The sequence below is a fragment of the Bos mutus genome, chromosome X (genome assembly GCF_027580195.1).
Source record: "Bos mutus isolate GX-2022 chromosome X, NWIPB_WYAK_1.1, whole genome shotgun sequence".
NCBI classification, from domain to species: domain Eukaryota; kingdom Metazoa; phylum Chordata; class Mammalia; order Artiodactyla; family Bovidae; genus Bos; species Bos mutus.
In genome coordinates this window covers 49,749,591-49,766,780 of record NC_091646.1, presented here as the reverse complement: position 1 = coordinate 49,766,780, position 17,190 = coordinate 49,749,591, and the positions used below count along the sequence as shown (strand labels likewise).

Below are 17,190 nucleotides of genomic sequence, written 5' to 3'. Positions count from 1 at the left end.
CCCACTTCTCCTTCTGTGTATGGCTGTGAGCTGTGGGAGTTTTTTTTTTTTTTTTAAATCTTGAATATTCTTTATTCTATAGATTCATGTGTGCTGAGTCACTCAGTCATGTCCAGCTCTTTTCGACCCATGGACTACAGCCTGCCAGGCTCCTCTGTCCATGGGGATTCTCCAGGAAAGAATGTTGGAGTGGGTTGTCATACCCTTCTTCAGGGGATCTTCCCAACCCAGGGATCGAACCTGCATCTCCTTTGTCTCCTGCACTGGGAGGCAGATTCTTTAGCACTAGTACTAAAGAAGCCGTCTCTTAGTACAGGTTGATTATGTTTAACTGCTGATTCCTATGATTATCACTCTTACTATGACAAATTCTGCCAGCACTACTGCCCAGATGAGATCCTGGAAGTATTTGTGTTAAGTTAGTTAAGTTCAAATTGCCCAAACACTGGCAACCATGGCATTCAAGGTAAGCCGTAGGCTCATAGTTCAGTGTTCCAGAGTTTACCCAGCCTTCTAGAAAAGAAAGCTGAAGGGCTGTCCCACAAATTCAGAGAGAGAGACCGAGAGAGAGAGAGAGCTATCTGTAGTAGATGTCCTACTTCCAAGGGGGCCTTGGTGCCCCCTTCTCCCTCTTCACCACTCGTATTTCCCACCACAGTCAGGAGAGTCCTAAAGAGCACTGCTCATCTTCAATGGGTTGAGAAAAGGCTAAGGCAGCATTCGGGGTCCTGATCTCCAAAGAACTCTGACAAGAGTCAACAGCTAAGAGGCTCCCATCACTTGCTCACCCTGTAGGGTATTATGGGGTTTGGGGGAATGGGGGTTGTGCCAAGTAGCCCTTCAGGAGTTAGCTGTTTCCCTCGCAGTTCAAGACATGCTCAGGCAGAAGCAGAAGGGAGTGAAGGACAGGGGAGTGTGGAGAGGAAATCTCAGCCTGGGAAAACCCACCTGCATGCCTGCCTGTCTACCTGCTCCCCTCCTGTGGAAGGAAAATGGCCCTGCTGGTGGCTGAGCTTCTTCTAGTCTCTCCTTACCCCTAAACCATACATCTTTCTCACACAAGACTCGCCAGGCAAGTTGGGAAACCAATCTTCCCATTAAAAGCACAGCTCAAAGTGCTTAACATATGTGTTAAGCCCGTGTGTGTGGGCTACAGTCCATGGGGTCACAAAGAGTTGGATATAACTGAGCACAGCACAGCACTAAGAGAGGACCTTGCCATGAACAGAACCACAGAGTCTTTCTTTCTCTCAACCACTCAAACACATCCTAGAACCAGCCCCTTCTCCCCTCCCCACCCCCATACCCCCTCGCCCCGTTCACACTTGTCCTATGCTTGGCTTGGCACAGACCAGGGTGTGGCACACTCCAGGGATTGTAGAGGTGTCTGTGTTTCTGTACAGGTTAGAGCTGCTGCCGCCACCCCTGCGCCTCCTCACAATGGTGCTGGGGTACCCTGCCTAAGTCCAAAGCTATTCAACGGGTCTGTTGTTGCCGCCAGAACCCTGGAACCACCAGCCATGAATCTGTGTTGGAATGAAATCAAAAAGAAATCTCACAATCTCCGGTAAGGCCTGGAGCCTCAAAACAGGGGCTTTGGGGCATTGGTGGGGATGATGTTGGGCTCCTCTTGCTCGTCACCCTCTTCTCAGACTTCTTGTCAGCTTCATCCTCTGTTTTTCCTCCTTTTCATGCACTGGTGCTGGGGGAAGAACCCTGGGTCAGAAATCAGGAGACTTGGATTTGAGTCTTGGTCTTTTTCCTTTATTTTTATTTATTTTTTAACACCAAAAACATTTTGTTTTGGGTTATAGCCGATTAACAATACTGTGGTAGTTTCAAGTGAATAGCGAAGGGACTCAGCCATACATATACATATATCCATTCTCCCCCAAACTCCCCTCCCATCCCGAGCCTCAGTCAGCTGTGTCACCTTGGAAAATTGGTTTCAGTAATCCCTGAATGTTGGCTTCCACTTGTTTGGATTTTTTAAACAACAACAACAAAACGAGTAGAGGAATAATGCTTGTTCTATTTCCCAGTGTTGTTATGAGGACTCAAATGAGATATGAAAACACTTTCTGCACTTAAAAGCGCTGATGTATAAATGGAGGATTTGATTACTGCCCGCCTTCCTCTCATAACTGTCTTCTATCTTAGTAGCTCTCATCTGCTTTTTCACATCTTTTAAAAAATTTTATTTATTTATTTTAATTGCAGGATAATTGTAGTGGTTGTTAGCCTTCTCTTCCCATCCACTGCTTATCCCCCACCCATGCCTCCCTAAACTAACAGCAAATCAGTAACTCAGTTGTCCCTCTTTCCTCTACCCTTCTCTATAACTCCCCTCCCACTACCCCACACCAAACACACACTTTTCCTCTCTACTCTCTGTCATCAAAGACCAAACTCCTGGCTTCTGGTGGGTTCTAGTGGAGATGAGGAGTGTACAGAAGTTGAAGGAATGCAGGCTCTGAAATCAGACAACCCTGAGTTTAAATCCAGTGACTTTACTGTCTGACCTTGGTAAAATTACTTAACTTCTCTGGTCAACACCAGTGGCTACCTCTCAAGGTTGCTCTGAGAATTAGTAGAAGCAAAAATTTATGTAAAAGCCTTGGCCGAAGAGGTAGGGATGGAATAACCAGTTACCAGTCATCTAAGGGGAATGGGTTCAATGGCTGCACACAGCCTGGACTGGCCTCTGGCTTCCTACCACTTGGACTTCAGTTCATGGCTCATTCGTGGGGAGAGGGGAAGGCAGACAGAGATGATTATGCTGCACATGTTTTCCTCCTTCTGTATGTCAAGCTTCTAGCCTATTTTGCCCTCATCCTTTGGGACCCCTGGGCTGCTTGTATTTGTATGCAACCTCACACACATGTGTGCCCACACTCAGCCACCTGGCACACCCTTTCCACCCACTGCATCGCTCCTGCTCAGAAGGCAGCCTCTGGGAAGCCTCTGAGGATGAACAGTTTGGCATGACTTGAGTTCCTCCAGGACAAGAGGGCAACACGACAGTGTCTCCACTAATGCTCTTGCTTACTTCACCACCTTTCACAGCCTGATTCTGGGTGCACAGCTGAATGAACTGAAGTCCACCAAATGTTTTGGTACTGTGCTCTATGGGGAAGTGTCTTGGGAGGCTCTGAGGGTGGGTCAGAGGCTGGGTTCTGGGCCTTCTCCCACTTCAACCAGAGCAGCACCTCTTTCATCTGTTTATATAGTAAGATTCCACTTACATATCTGCTGGGGAAAAATGTTTTGCCGCTTAACAAGAGGACTGAAAATCACTGGTCTTACCATTGTGTGCAGTGCCCGGCTAGAGGCCTTCTCAGACCACAGTGGAAAGCTTCAGCTCCCTCTCCAAGAGATAATTGACTGGCTCAGCCAAAAGGATGAGGAATTGTCAGCTCAGCTGCCTCTACAAGGGGATGTGGTCCTGGTGCAACAGGAGAAGGAGACACACGCGGTAGGTTAGAGTTACAGAGGCTGTGGTGTGTAGTCTCTCGGTTGGGAAGGGATGTCTTCTGCAACGCCCTGACAGACGGATGCTCAGACTCTGCTTAGATGCTTAAAGTCACTGGAAGCTGTATGCAGTCCTGCTGGTCTGTGGATGGCACTCCAGAGAATAAGTCAAATCTCCCCCCTTTTTACATCCCATCCAATATTGGCCTCCCTTAAAATGCTTCCCTGATTTTTAACGAGGACATGGGAAATGAAATGAACATAAAATAATATTCAGTGAAAAAAACACATGATACAGAACTGTTTATAGGTAGATCTCAATTGTATAAAAATCAATATAGATGTGTAGATGTGTATGTGTGTATACACACATAAAAAGGAACTCTATCAAAATCTTCACAATGGGTAACTCCAGGTGATGAAATTAGTTCTTTTTAATTTTGTTCTTTTCATCCTTTTCTGAAATTTCCAAGATTTCTGTGACATATCTTTCCTCTATAATCAGAAAATAACAACAAATGCACTGGAAGAAATGATCATTATGTGATGTGATGTGATGTGACAGAGGTGTTAGCTCAAACTACAAAGGCAATCATATTATACAAATGTATCAAATCAGTGTATTGTACTAAATCAAATCAGTGCATTGTGTTAAATTTACACATTGTTATAGGTCAATTATAGCACAATTTAAAAGATGAATACAATACAGCAAGAAAATAAACAAACTATAAATGAGTACCACAGTATGGCTGAATTTTAAGACAATATGTTGAGTGAAAATAAGAGTCAAATACAAAAAAGAGTACATACAGTGTGACTCCATGTATATTAGTTTTGCCAATCAAAACTAATCAGTGGTGGTACAAGTCAGGATAGTTGTTACCTTGGGGAAGGGGAGGAGGAGAGAGTGACTGAAAGAGGTCACGACAGGGCGTTCTGGGATGCTGGTGGAGTTCTGTTTCTTCATCTCAGTACTGGTTACAGATATGGAATCACTTTATGAAAATTCATCAAGCTGTGATGAAAGTACACTTTTGATTTGCATACACATGTATATTTCAACAAAAATTTAATTAAACTTTTCATATAAATCTAGCCCATCCTGGTTTTGATTTCTTAAAGCCCCTTTCAGAGGACTTTCTGAGTCTTCCAGAGAACCAAGATTCCTAGCCCCAAGTCCCCATATTTCTCTCTACCTTGTGGCATAGACAGATCCATTTCAGAGTAAATAGACCTTCCAGTATCAAAGTTATTCTTTTGCCTATAGAGAAGACTGCTCCTCTTTTAGTCAGAGTAGCCCAGAGGTACAGGATATCAAACTGCACTGAGGAGAAGAAAGATTGTCAATTGTAGGATGGAATTCAAAGCAATTGAAAGACTTTCCTTCCCCACTGACCATGTTGCTAAACTTCACAGGCCTTTATGGAAGATGTCAAGTCTCGAGGCCCCTATATTTACTCTGTGCTGGAGTCAGCTCAGGCCTTCCTGTCCCAGCACCCATTTGATGAATTAGAGGAGCCTCGTTCTGAGAGCAAAGGTGGGTGGTCTTCCTCTCTTTCATCTTCTTCTTGAGCTATGAACCATTAAACACCTTTATGTCCATCCCAAACTCATTTTCTCAGCTGTTACCTAGGAGGATAATTTATTCCTAGGAGTCCAAAATTGGGAAGGAACAAGATTCATACTCTAAGAAAAGCAAAGAGAAGACCCTGGAGCAGGGGAGTTGAGTGTTTGGCCCAAAGCTGTATGTGGCTGTCTGGAGCATCGTGTGTGGCCATCTAAGAAGACATGAAAAAGAAATAAAGAAGACTCAAATGCATTAAACAAACTCAGTAAATAAAAGTAGTAGTGTGTTCTTTTAAAACGTACTGCTTTATTCCAGTATAGAGAGGCATGTGACACTGCTCCAATCAACTAGCAAATAAAAATCCTTTCAAAAAATCTTTAAAAATTAGGTGATGGTACTTGAGAAGAAAACTGATTGTGGCTCTTTAATTCTGATCCTGATGATTTCTGGTTCTCTTTCTCTGATGGAGTGGGTCACTGTAGGTCTAAGTTTAAATAAGGCATCAGGGTGGGATCCATGGTGTTTAGCTCCATGTGATGGCCCAGCAAGCCTTCTTCTTCAGATAAAAGCTTTGACACTCTGAGACTGGCTATGAATGACCTGACAGGACCCTTCATTAATGGAGCCCTTTGTTGAGGCTGTTGACCCTCTTAGTTTGCCTTGAGCCCCTGCTACTGAGTACTAACCAGTACTCAACTTACCACCCAATGGGCCTCAGATAGAACAAGCTCAAGAGAGCAGGGCAATTCCAATTAGCCTGGAGTTTGGGGGCTCTAAATCTACTTTTGAGGGGAGGTCTGAGGGAGGAGAAGGAAAATTACAATTTAGGAGCCTAGGTTTCCACCTAGGCTGGGGAAGTTATACTAACCTCTCCTCTGCTAGACCTTCATAAAATGCCCCCCTTCTTTGGAAGGAACCGCACAACAGACAGTGGGCTTCCCACATGGTGCTAGTGGTGAAGAACTCACCTGCCAATGTAGGAGATATAAGAGATGTGGGTTCGATCCCTGGGTCAGGAAGATCCCCTGGAGGAAGAAATGGCAACCCACTCCAATATTCTTGCCTGGAGAATCCCATGGACAGAGGAGCCCGATGGGCTACAGTCCATGAGGTCACAAAGAGTTGGATGTGACTGAGGCAACTTAGCACACACACACAATAGACACTAATGCAAAATTACATTCCAAGGTCATGTGAATAGAACTCTGGATTATTGGCCTTACTGTGCCTCTTAAATATTTTACTTACTCTTTACCTTGCCCATTTCTTAAGAATATGAGGAAATCCTCATGATACTATAGGTGGAAAATACCAATATGGTCTCTTGACTGTGGTGGTGGATCCATGAGCCTACACATGTCATAAAATCACATAGAACAGAACACACACATATACACAAATGAGTAAAAGTAAAATTGGGGAATTTGGAAAAAAATTTCTGGATTGTGTCAATGTCAATATACTATAATTTTGCAATATGTTACTATTTGGGAAAACTAGCTAAAGGGTACATGAGATCTCTATTATTTCTCACAATTGTATATGAATCTACTATGAACTCAAAATTAAAGTTTTAATTTTTAAAAAAGCCGCATTTATAAAAGGAACTCAGCCATAAAAAATATGTATTTGTGTGTGTATGAAAACACACACACAGCACACACCTGTTTACAAAAGGCTGTCTTTGTCTTTCTGTGGGCCACCCTTGCCTGGCTGGCCTGACCTGACTTTATGACTGCCCTTGCAGATACCTCTCCTAGACAGCGGATCCAGAATCTTAGCCGCTTTGTGTGGAAGCAGGCAACAGTGGCCAGTGAACTCTGGGAGAAGTTGACAGCCCGCTGCGTGGACCAGCACCGCCACATTGAGCGCACTCTGGAGCAGCTGTTGGAGATCCAAGGGGCAATGGAGGAATTAAATGCAACTCTGACCCAGGCCGAGGGAGTCCGAGCCACTTGGGAGCCCATCGGGGATCTCTTCATTGATTCACTTCCCGAGCATATCCAGGCTCTTAAGGTATGCAGGCCCTCTCCCCTGGCTACCCAGAGACCAGATACTCCACCCAGACCCTGATAGTGTTCCTGATGCAGAGGCTCCATTGTTGCCCTGGACTTCAACAGAGTCTCTTCCAGTTTCTCTGCTGGATTTGGGGGCTGGTTTAGCTGAGGGCTTCCCTGGTTGGGGAAGGGCTTCCCTGGTGACTCAGATGGTAAAGAATCCCCCTGCAATGCAGGACACCTGGGTTTGATCCCTGGGTTGGGAAGATCCCCTGGAGAAGGGCATGGCAACCCACTCTAGTATCCTTGCCTGAAGAATCACATGGACAGAGGAGCCTGGTGGGTTGCAGTCCTTGGGGTCACAAAGAGTCAGACATGACTGAACAAATAACACACTTAGCTGAGGTCTCCTCTGTCCTACTGTCTTCTCTTTCCCTGGTGTTTTCTGAGAGAAGAAAAGGAAGTAAGGACAATGCCCACCCCCACCCCCCATACACACACATCTTAGTCTGGTTGCCCTAAGCATGGAAGCTGCGCTACTAAAACAAAATCTGTGGGTAAAGAGGAAGGAGTTGGTGTGAATGACTAATGGTTCCTCTTTCCTACTATCTACCTGCTGTGGGACTTGGATCCTGGTTCCATAGCTATTCAAGGAAGAATTCTCCCCCATGAAAGATGGAGTGAAGTTAGTAAATGATCTGGCCCATCAACTGGCCATTTCTGATGTGCACTTGTCAATGGAGAACTCCCGGGCTTTGGAGCAAATCAACATCCGGTGGAAACAGCTACAGGTAAAGGAGAAGCCTAAAGTGAGCTATGGGAGAAAGATTCGGTATAACTAGGCTTGATGATGGGGGGACTTCTCCACGCCTTCAGGAAGTAAAGGGGCATTGAAATGGGATCTATGTGGGGAAAGAGTTGTATAGAATTTGGGGCCAGGAAACGAGCTTCTCAACCTCTAAACTGCAGGAAGTAATTAAAATAGTCTGAGAGGGGCCTGTCTGCATTTGAGCACTCAGAGTAGACGGGCAGATGAAGAGTGACTGTGACCTGGAGTTAGAGATGCTCTTCTCAGACCTCTTGGAGTGACACGGGAGAACTAAGATTTGGGTGAATGGTGGGAGGATCTGGAACTGGAGAAAAGGCAGCCTTGGAGGGAATTCACAAAGATGGTCGGAGGCACCTGGAAATCCCACCCTGGATATATGGAATGAGGCCACTGACTTCCTGCATATTCTTTCCATAGGTGTCAGTTGGCGAGAGGCTTAAGCAGCTTCAGGATGCTCACCGGGACTTTGGGCCTGGGTCACAACACTTCCTCTCCTGTATGTGAGACAAGCTGTACTTCACTTTGTAGAACCTCAGACACTTTCCAAGAGAGTCTACTGTTGTCTGTTGGGGGCCTGGTGGGAGCCCAGTGTACCTTGGCATCTAAGAAGCAGTAGAATAAAGCAGTGTAGGATAGTGATTAAAAGGACAGGCTCTTGAGTCAGAGAGACCTGGATCTGAGTCAGAGCTCCTCAACTTTATAGCTGTGCAAGCTTGAAAAAAATAGCTTAACCTTTCTGAACCTCAATTTTCCCATATATAAAAAGAGGGGGAAATATGGCCTAGCTCATAGAGTTATGGGAATTAAATGACTTTATTGTTCCAAAAATATTTATTGATGGCCTACTATGGGCCAGGTACCATTCTAGGCACTGGGGCTACATTAGTGAACAAAACAGAAATTCTTGGACTTGGAGAGCTTACATTCTGCTAGAAGAAGCCAAACCATAAACAAATAAGTGTGTGTGTGTGTGTGTGTGTGTGTGTGTGTGTAAAATGTCAGTTGGTGACAAGTGTTCCAGAAAAAAGTAAAGCAGGCAAGTTATGGGTTAGGGAGTGCTGGACTTAATGGAGGAGGCATTGCAATTTTGAACAGGGTGGTTGGGAGTGTTGTCACTGAAATCATGGCAACTGAGTAGAAACCTCAAAGAGGTGAGGGAATGAGCCATGTAGATATCTGAGGGAAGAGCAGACTGGGCAGAGGAAACAATACCTTCCAGGATCTTAAGGCAGGGGCATACCTGAGAAACAGCAAGGAGACCAGTATAGAAGTGAGTGAAGAGGAGAGAGAGCAAGAGATCAGAATGGGAGCAGAAAGCCAAAGCATGGAGGGCCTGGAGGGCTATGGTAAGAATTAGGATTTTATTCTGAGTAGAATGAAGAACGCTTGCAGGGGTTTGAGCAGAGGGATGACATGATCCAACTTCTGTTTCAACAGAGTGTTGGGGGGCAAGAATAGGAGGAGGGAGACCTGTTAGGGTACATATTGTGATAATCTAAATGAGGGACGATGTGACCCAATCAGAGTGGAGATGGTGGAAATGTAACTAGATATGAAAATTAGATATGCACACAGAGCATTCAGCAGAGTATCTGGCACATAGTAGGAACTCAATAAATGTTAATGGCAATTCGAACTATTGAATTATAATGACTGGCATGCAGCTACACCTGCAGAAGGCTCTTGTACCCAGGAAAACTGCAAGGAAGAGATTGACCAGATGACTGAGCCTCTCCTGGAACATCTGGAAGTTAAAGACATGGAACAGAGAGAAGCATCATTTTCCAGAGTTTCTCACCATAGATGAGTGGGCAGTCCTGTTCCCCATTGTCTCACAGAACTGAGAAGCTGGGCCTTCTGGGGGAAGGGCTTTGAGTCCCATGAGGAAAGTAGGGTCACTTCATATCCACAGTAGCACACCAGCTGCTTGCAGCTGAATGGACAAAATGACAGCCTGCTCAGGGGAAAGATTGCCAGGATGGCCAAGGCCACATGTTCATGCCCTTGTTCTTTCTCTGGCACATGAAGGTATCAGTGACAACCTCTTCTCCGTCCCTCACCTTAACATCAGGGAGCGAAGTGTCTTCATTAGAAGTGTTTGCCCCATGCTCAGGTCCTGTTAAGAGCTGCAATGAGACTCGGGCATCCCCTTTTGGGCTTAGCTATTTCTTTGGGAGGATAGTACAGGGGAGTAATCAGGGGTCTGAAGAACATTAGTGGCCAGCTCCTTTCTCTTTCTCTTCTCCCTCACCAGCCTCTGTTCAGGTTCCCTGGGAAAGAGCAATTTCACCCAATAAAGTTCCCTACTACATCAAGTGAGTGACCATCTGAATCGGAAACAGGTCAATCATCTGCCCACCCTCTCCCTCCCCTGTCTTTTTTTCTACCTATCCCTTTCACCCCTATCTGTTGGGATTCCTGAATCCAATCCAGTTTTTCCTCTTACTCATCTCAAGAGCTCAATATTCTACCTGGGTAAAGGTGAACCCTTGTGCTTTGGGATCTTCAGGGTTCACCCTTAGATCCTGCTGCTCCTTGTATCCAACCTATCAGTGACGGATATGTGCATGTTTGTCTGTGGGGTGGGGGGTGATATGGACCCTGGTGCTATTGATGCTTTTATTTATAGCCACCAGGCTCAAACCACATGCTGGGACCATCCCAAGATGACCGAGTTATACCAAACTCTAGGTAAGAATTCAAGGTTTCTGTATAGGGTGGAGATCTATACAGTTGCCTTTGTCCTATAAGAATACAGGGGAATAGTATTCTATCGTGTGTACATATACCATATCCTCCTTATTCATTCATCTGCTGATAGTTAGGTTGTTTTCATGTCTTGGCTATTGTAAATAGTGCTGTGATGAATATAGGAGTACATATATCTTTTTGAATTAGTGTTTTTATATTCTTTGAGTAAATACCCAGGAGTGGGGATGGCTGGATCATACATAACACCCACACATGCACGCACACACACATACACATGGTAGAACACAATCATAAAAATGGATGAAATCTTGCCACTTGTGACAACATGGATAGACTTTCAGGATATTATGCTGAGTGATATAAATCAGATAGAGAAAGACAAATACCATATTATTCCATTCATATGTGAATATAAAAAGAAAATAAATGAACAAACCCAACAAATACACATAGATACCAAAAAACAGAGTAGTGGTTACCCGAAAAGAAGGGGTAGGGGAAAGGCAAAATAGGTAAGGGAATTGACTGAATGGTGACAGATGGAAGTAAAATATTGTGTACATGAAACTTATATAATGTTATAAACCAATGTTGTCTCAATAAAAATAAAAAAGAACACAAGGGAATCCCATCCAACAAGCAAATGAGGGTGGAAGTGAGTCCTTGTCCTTTTTCCAGTAGCTTCCTTCCTGTCCTCTCTGCACCCCCCTCAACAGGAAGCTCTATTCTCCCCCTGAGCAATTTTATCATCACATCAGGGAATTATGCTTATAGATATATGTTATATCTGCTTTGAAAGACATTATCAAGGCTAAGATGAATGTGACTCTCATGTGCCTTATCTTTCACTGCTAAGAGAGACTCACTATTATGTTGTAGATTTTACCCATGTTGATGCACGTGACTATATTTCATTCATTTTTACTGCCATTGAGTGTTCCATTGTACATACCACAGTTTCCTCATCCATCCTACTGTTATGGACATTTGGGTCATTTCTACTTTAGAGCTAACAAAAACAGTGCTGCTTGGTAAAAAAAAAAAAAAAATGTGAAACTCACTGCTCTAGAATATATACAGCTGGCTGGGTTGTAGGATATATGAGTGTTCAGTTTTACTAGGTAATACCAAGTTGATTTCCAATATGATTGTGTCAGTTTACACTTCCACTAGCAATTCTCTTTCATCCACATCTTTGCTGACACTTGCTACTGTCACACTTTTATTTTTTTGTCAATCTGACAGGTGTAACATGATATATTGTTGTGGTCTTAATTTGCATTTCCTGATCTGAGTGGATCTCTTTCCATTCTTTGCAGCTGATTTGAACAACATTAAGTTCTCAGCTTACCGCACTGCCATGAAGCTACGCAGAGTCCAGAAGGCACTGCGTTGTAAGTCTCCCATCACACTTCCCTTATGGCCTTCGTCCTTCCTCATCCATTGGCTGTTTCCCACTCCCATCCCACCTTGGCCAAGGTTGTTGGTCAGCTTTGTGGGGACTCTCCAAAGGCTGGGATATGCTGGCTGTGGATACCTGATCTTTCTAGGGTGCTTCTATTTTCTCCAACCTCCAGACTTGTTTCCAAATTAACCCACAGCTCTCCTCTTCCTTGTCCCTTCTTCCCTGCCCTAGACAATCAATCTAGTGTTTTATGGCAAGAAGTATCCAGCAAATGGTTTGGAGCCATTGAAGGCTTGTGTTCTTTCACCATCTTGGGGTTATTGGATGTAGCAGCAGAACAGTTGAAGCAAATGCCAATGGTTAGGGGACAACATGGCTGCAGATATAATGTGCCTTCTGTCTCCTCTCCAAGACACTGTCCATCCAATCTTCCTGGACCAAGTGTATCTGGCTAGGCTGATACCAGCATTTGGGGTAATTAAAAAATCCTCCTGAGGTATGTCACATTCACACAGCCATACACAAGCCTTCATAACCAGTGTCTAGGTTTTTAGAACAAGGTTCATGGACCCACCTATTTGCAGTTGAAATGCATGCAACGACAGAGAAACTGAAAAAATGGTATGGTATTTGATCCCTGAGAGTTTACCCAAACCCCACCATCTTCTTGAAACTGATGTCAAGGATCATTTGGGTATAGAAATATTTGAAGTTAATTTAGGGGGTTTTCTGCTGCTTTCTCCCTACTTGGGTTGTGTGTCTTGGTAAAGGGCAAGCTTATTTCATACTTACAAATGGTTAGTCTGGAGATGGAGTCAGATTTGGTGATGCTGGTGTCTGTATCTCCCTGTCTAGTCCCTGGGCTTCTACTTTTGGCTTTACTTTCTCTTTCTCTCCTTTCCTCCCCAGTGGACCTGGTAACTTTAACCACAGCCCTGGAGATCTTCAATGAGCATGATCTGCAAGCCAGTGAGCATGTGATGGATGTGGTGGAGGTCATTCACTGTCTGACTGCCTTATATGAACGGCTGGAGGAGGAAAGAGGCATCCTGGTCAATGTGCCGCTCTGTGTAGACATGAGTCTCAACTGGCTCCTCAATGTTTTTGATAGGTAAGGCCTTGCTGCCCTGGCAGCCTCCAGGATGAAGTTCCAGTGGGATATCTGGAGTGGACACAGTGGGAAGGGTTTGCTCCCCTGGTGGATCTGGACTCAGCTCAGCTTGGGGTATGGGTGGCACCAAGCCCTGCTGGGATCCACCCCTTGAGGGAAATGACTGCCAAGATGTTAACCCTTTACAGATATTCAAGTTCTCAGTCTCTTCTTTTAAACCTAGTGGTCGCAGTGGAAAGATGCGGGCATTGTCCTTTAAGACTGGCATTGCCTGCCTGTGTGGCACGGAAGTGAAGGAAAAACTTCAGTGTGAGTACAACTCCAAAGTCTGGAAGAGGAGTTGGGTGGAGGGAGGGTTGTGGTGGGAGAAAGAAAGGTGCAAGATAAGCAGAAGTCCAGTCTTATGACTCAGCACAGGGCTACTCAGGCTACATTGTAATGCTTCCTGGTACAGGCTATTGCAAAGAATCTACAACAGCCAAAGGCCAAGATGGGTCTAAGGCCCGTTATCATTCCCACTGTCACTCCAAGGCCATTGTTTCCTTCTGATCTGGTGTAATTACTTTATGGGGATCTGAGTTGGGATCCTGGGATACCCAGGACCTGGACTTTCTAGTTCCATTTCCCGATGGATCACCAGGCTTAGCCCTCTCCCAATCTGATGCTCAAACTATGTCACATGTTCTGCTGGAGACTTTCCATAGGATAACATGGGTAGTATGCAATAATCCCATTATCTGGGGGGTGGACAGCATGTAATTCTATAAGTTTAAACCTCTCTGGTGTACAGTATCTTTGTTTTCCCTTCCATCCTCCATCATTTGTACAGCATTTTGCATTTTTCTGCAGCAGCATCATTAGTTGTCAGGTATTTAATGTTCACTGACCACTGTGCTAAATGTGGTGAGTACAAGATCCAGTTAGATGTGGTCCCTGTCTCAAGTGTGAGGAGACAGAAGTACAGAGAAAGCACTTCCTAGAGTGATAATTAGAATAACCTGAATGGGAAAGGATATGTGCTATATAAGATCACAGAAGAGTGAGGACAGCAATCTAGGAAAGCTTTACAGGGAAGGAGACTTTTCAAAGTACATTCATAGCTATGATGTAATTTATTTCTCCCAACATTCCTTTCAGATGGGATGGACAGTGATGATGTAGTCTTCATTTATAAGTAAGGAAAATTCAGCATAGAGAGATTCATAAGCTACCCAGGGTTTCCCAAGCTAGTTAGTAATGGGTCAAGAACTAAAGCCCAGGCCCTCTGCCTTCTAGTTTTAGTTTTCTGGGCCTTAGGTGAGGCATGAAGCAGAGAGACAAGAAACTCTGGAGGAGGTTTTTTAAAATTGGGTTGGAATAGGGGAGTTTCCACAAGGGAAATGTTCAAATATAAGTCCCATAGGCTGTTCCACAGTCATTTAGAGTGAATTCTTAGATGACCAAATGGGTTGAATTATGTCCTCTTTATAGAGTATCTGTGCAGTGTTTCTTTTCATTTGTGTGGATAATTGAGAGATTGCTGCAGTATGAGACTACATGGGCTACATGAACAGGAGGGGATAGGGCAGACAGACCTTGATTCATATTCAGGCACCTTTGAACCCTCAACCCCTTGATCTTGCTTCTTGAGACTCTGTTTTCCAGCAGTGTATTTGTGTCTGGCACTGCTCTCACACACAGCTCACTCTCTCTTCACCCTTCCCTCCTCCTCTCTGTGTTCAGAGAGAAAAAAGTGAGACAGACACAAAGAGGGAGAGCATTAGAATGTTCTTAGAGGGCTTCTAGAAGATCAGGGACCTTTAGGTATTCCAGTTTCAAAAGTCATTAGCTAAGTCAGTGCACTCTTACCCTCTCTTCTTTTTCTCCTCTTTCTCCTCACACCATTCCCTGGCCATTTCTGTTGTGGGCTTGGCGATGACTTATGGTGGGGCCAGCAGACCTCTTCAGCCAAGTGGCCAACTCAGGCAGCCAGTGTGACCAACGCCATCTTGGTGTCCTGCTTCATGAGGCCATTCAGGTGCCCCGGCAGCTGGGGGAAGTGGCAGCCTTTGGTGGCAGCAACGTGGAGCCCAGTGTCCGTAGTTGCTTCCGTTTTGTGAGTATGGAGCTAGGGAGGGAGGAGAGGAGGGATGATGAGGCAAAGATTGGGAAGAAGGGAGGGAGGATTCAAAGCTGGGCTTCTGTTCTTGTTTTTTTTTTTTTTTTTTTGCTTCAGATATTTGTTTCAAGTTTTATTGGCATATAGTTGCTTTACAATGTTTTGTTAGTTTCAGGTGTACATTAAAATGATTCAGTTATGCACATTAACCCATTCTTTTTCAGATGCTTTACCCATACAGGTTATTACAGAGTACTGAGTAGTTTCCTGTGCTAAAGTACTCAGATGGAAGGGAGTTTGTTGGGCTAGAACAACAGGGCAGAGGGTTCTCTGGGCTTTTAGGATCAGAGTCCACTAGGAGCACCAGGTCTACTAGGACAGGGTAGAAGGTGGACACCTCTAAAGAACAGGCAAACCCAGGCCCTGCTGTTTCTCTTCTTCCCATGAGGGCTGCCATGCTAGGCTCAAGACGCTTTGGGCCTCAGACATTGCCGTCGGGCTTCTTGTTTCCCTAGAGTACTGGGAAGCCAGTCATTGAAGCTTCACAGTTCCTGGAATGGGTCAACTTGGAGCCCCAATCCATGGTGTGGCTGGCTGTTCTGCATCGGGTCACCATTGCTGAACAAGTAAAGCATCAGACCAAGTGCTCCATCTGTAGGCAGTGCCCCATCAAGGGCTTCAGGTAGGGAAAACAATACCTGCTGGAGTGATACTAATAAAAATAGGCAATGTCACATATAAATCATATATTGCAAAACGATGCAGTATGTAGTTATATAATTATAACTAATCCATTGTTTGTGTGTGTGTGTGTGTATATATATGTATGTTGTTGTATATGGTTGTAATTCTTTCTATTGCATTCTGTTTAATTTTTGAAAAAGAAAAAAAGATGGAATATTTTTTCAGTTATATTATGAAGTATTCAGACCTAGAAAAATGTACAGATAAGCAAAGTGGGGGCAGAGTGGGAGAACAGCCCAGAAAAGGAAGTAATTTGTTCTTTGTTTCCCAGGGAGCATTAAGTAGAACCCAAAAGCTCCAGCATCCTGACCTATGAGAACACCTATGTACCAAAAGGTGTGCTGGCAAATGGTTCACAGCCTACTCTCCAGAAAGCAGAAGAGAAACCTGATAGAGCATTGGCTAATTTCCATGATATAGATACTCCCACCGTGGCCAAAGTCAGTCTACCCACAGGACGTCAGGAAGAGATGCACAGTTGTACACCATTTATAGTATTTCCACCTCAGGGTACAATAGATGTAGACAACCTCCAGAGCATAAATGAGAGAAATAGGAAGTGATAAGCTTGAGTATTTATCACCTTAGTTTTTAATACTCTTTGCTTAATTGTGAGCTTATATGATTTAATTTTTAAATAATAGCTATAGTTAACAACCGACTTGGAAAATTCCTGAAATGTTAACAACTGACTCCCATGAGCTGGTATGAGCTGGCTCCAGTACCCCATGGTGGGCACCCATCACCAAGCTGAAGAAATAAACAAGATTTTACAATATATTTATATATACATTATATATTTATATATTTTATGTCTACTAATTTACATATTATAAACATTTATATAATATGCAAAACAATATATTTGAAGTTTCCTTGATGAAATTTCCCTCCTACTCCCACAAAGATAACTACTGTCCTGAATTTGGCTTTCATCATAAAATGCTTGTTTTTATCCCTAGAGGCTCAGCAGTAAAGATATGCCTACCAATGCAGGAGATGTGGGTTCGATCCCTGGGTCAGGAAGATCCCCTGGAGAAGGAAATGGCAACCCACTACAGTATTCTTGCCTGGGAAACCCCACAGACAGAGAAGCCTGGAGGGCTATAGGGCATGGGGGCACAAAAGAGTTGGACATGACCTCTTGACTAAATAATAACTTTTTTGTGCTAGAGAAAAAGCTCTAGCACATACTCTTTTTACAACCAGTCTGCTTTCTATAAGCAAATGAGGCACAGAGGCGGAGTTTACAC

General features: G+C 44.2%; 1 protein-coding gene across 2 annotated transcripts in view; it reads left to right on the top strand.

The window, feature by feature from the left end:
* The window catches only part of DRP2 (dystrophin related protein 2), a 46,365-nt gene that overhangs the window by 16,704 nt on the left and 12,471 nt on the right, over positions 1 to 17,190 (top strand). For both annotated transcript variants that reach the window (XM_070365980.1, XM_070365979.1), the window contains 13 exons: positions 1,404 to 1,567; positions 3,319 to 3,475; positions 4,891 to 5,011; positions 6,789 to 7,057; positions 7,683 to 7,829; positions 8,285 to 8,363; positions 10,122 to 10,182; positions 10,497 to 10,558; positions 11,899 to 11,973; positions 12,894 to 13,095; positions 13,319 to 13,404; positions 15,033 to 15,190; positions 15,709 to 15,875. In XM_070365980.1, coding sequence (XP_070222081.1) covers positions 1,404 to 1,567; positions 3,319 to 3,475; positions 4,891 to 5,011; positions 6,789 to 7,057; positions 7,683 to 7,829; positions 8,285 to 8,363; positions 10,122 to 10,182; positions 10,497 to 10,558; positions 11,899 to 11,973; positions 12,894 to 13,095; positions 13,319 to 13,404; positions 15,033 to 15,190; positions 15,709 to 15,875 — 1,748 coding nt within the window. The remainder of the gene's footprint in view (positions 1 to 1,403; positions 1,568 to 3,318; positions 3,476 to 4,890; positions 5,012 to 6,788; positions 7,058 to 7,682; positions 7,830 to 8,284; positions 8,364 to 10,121; positions 10,183 to 10,496; positions 10,559 to 11,898; positions 11,974 to 12,893; positions 13,096 to 13,318; positions 13,405 to 15,032; positions 15,191 to 15,708; positions 15,876 to 17,190) is intronic.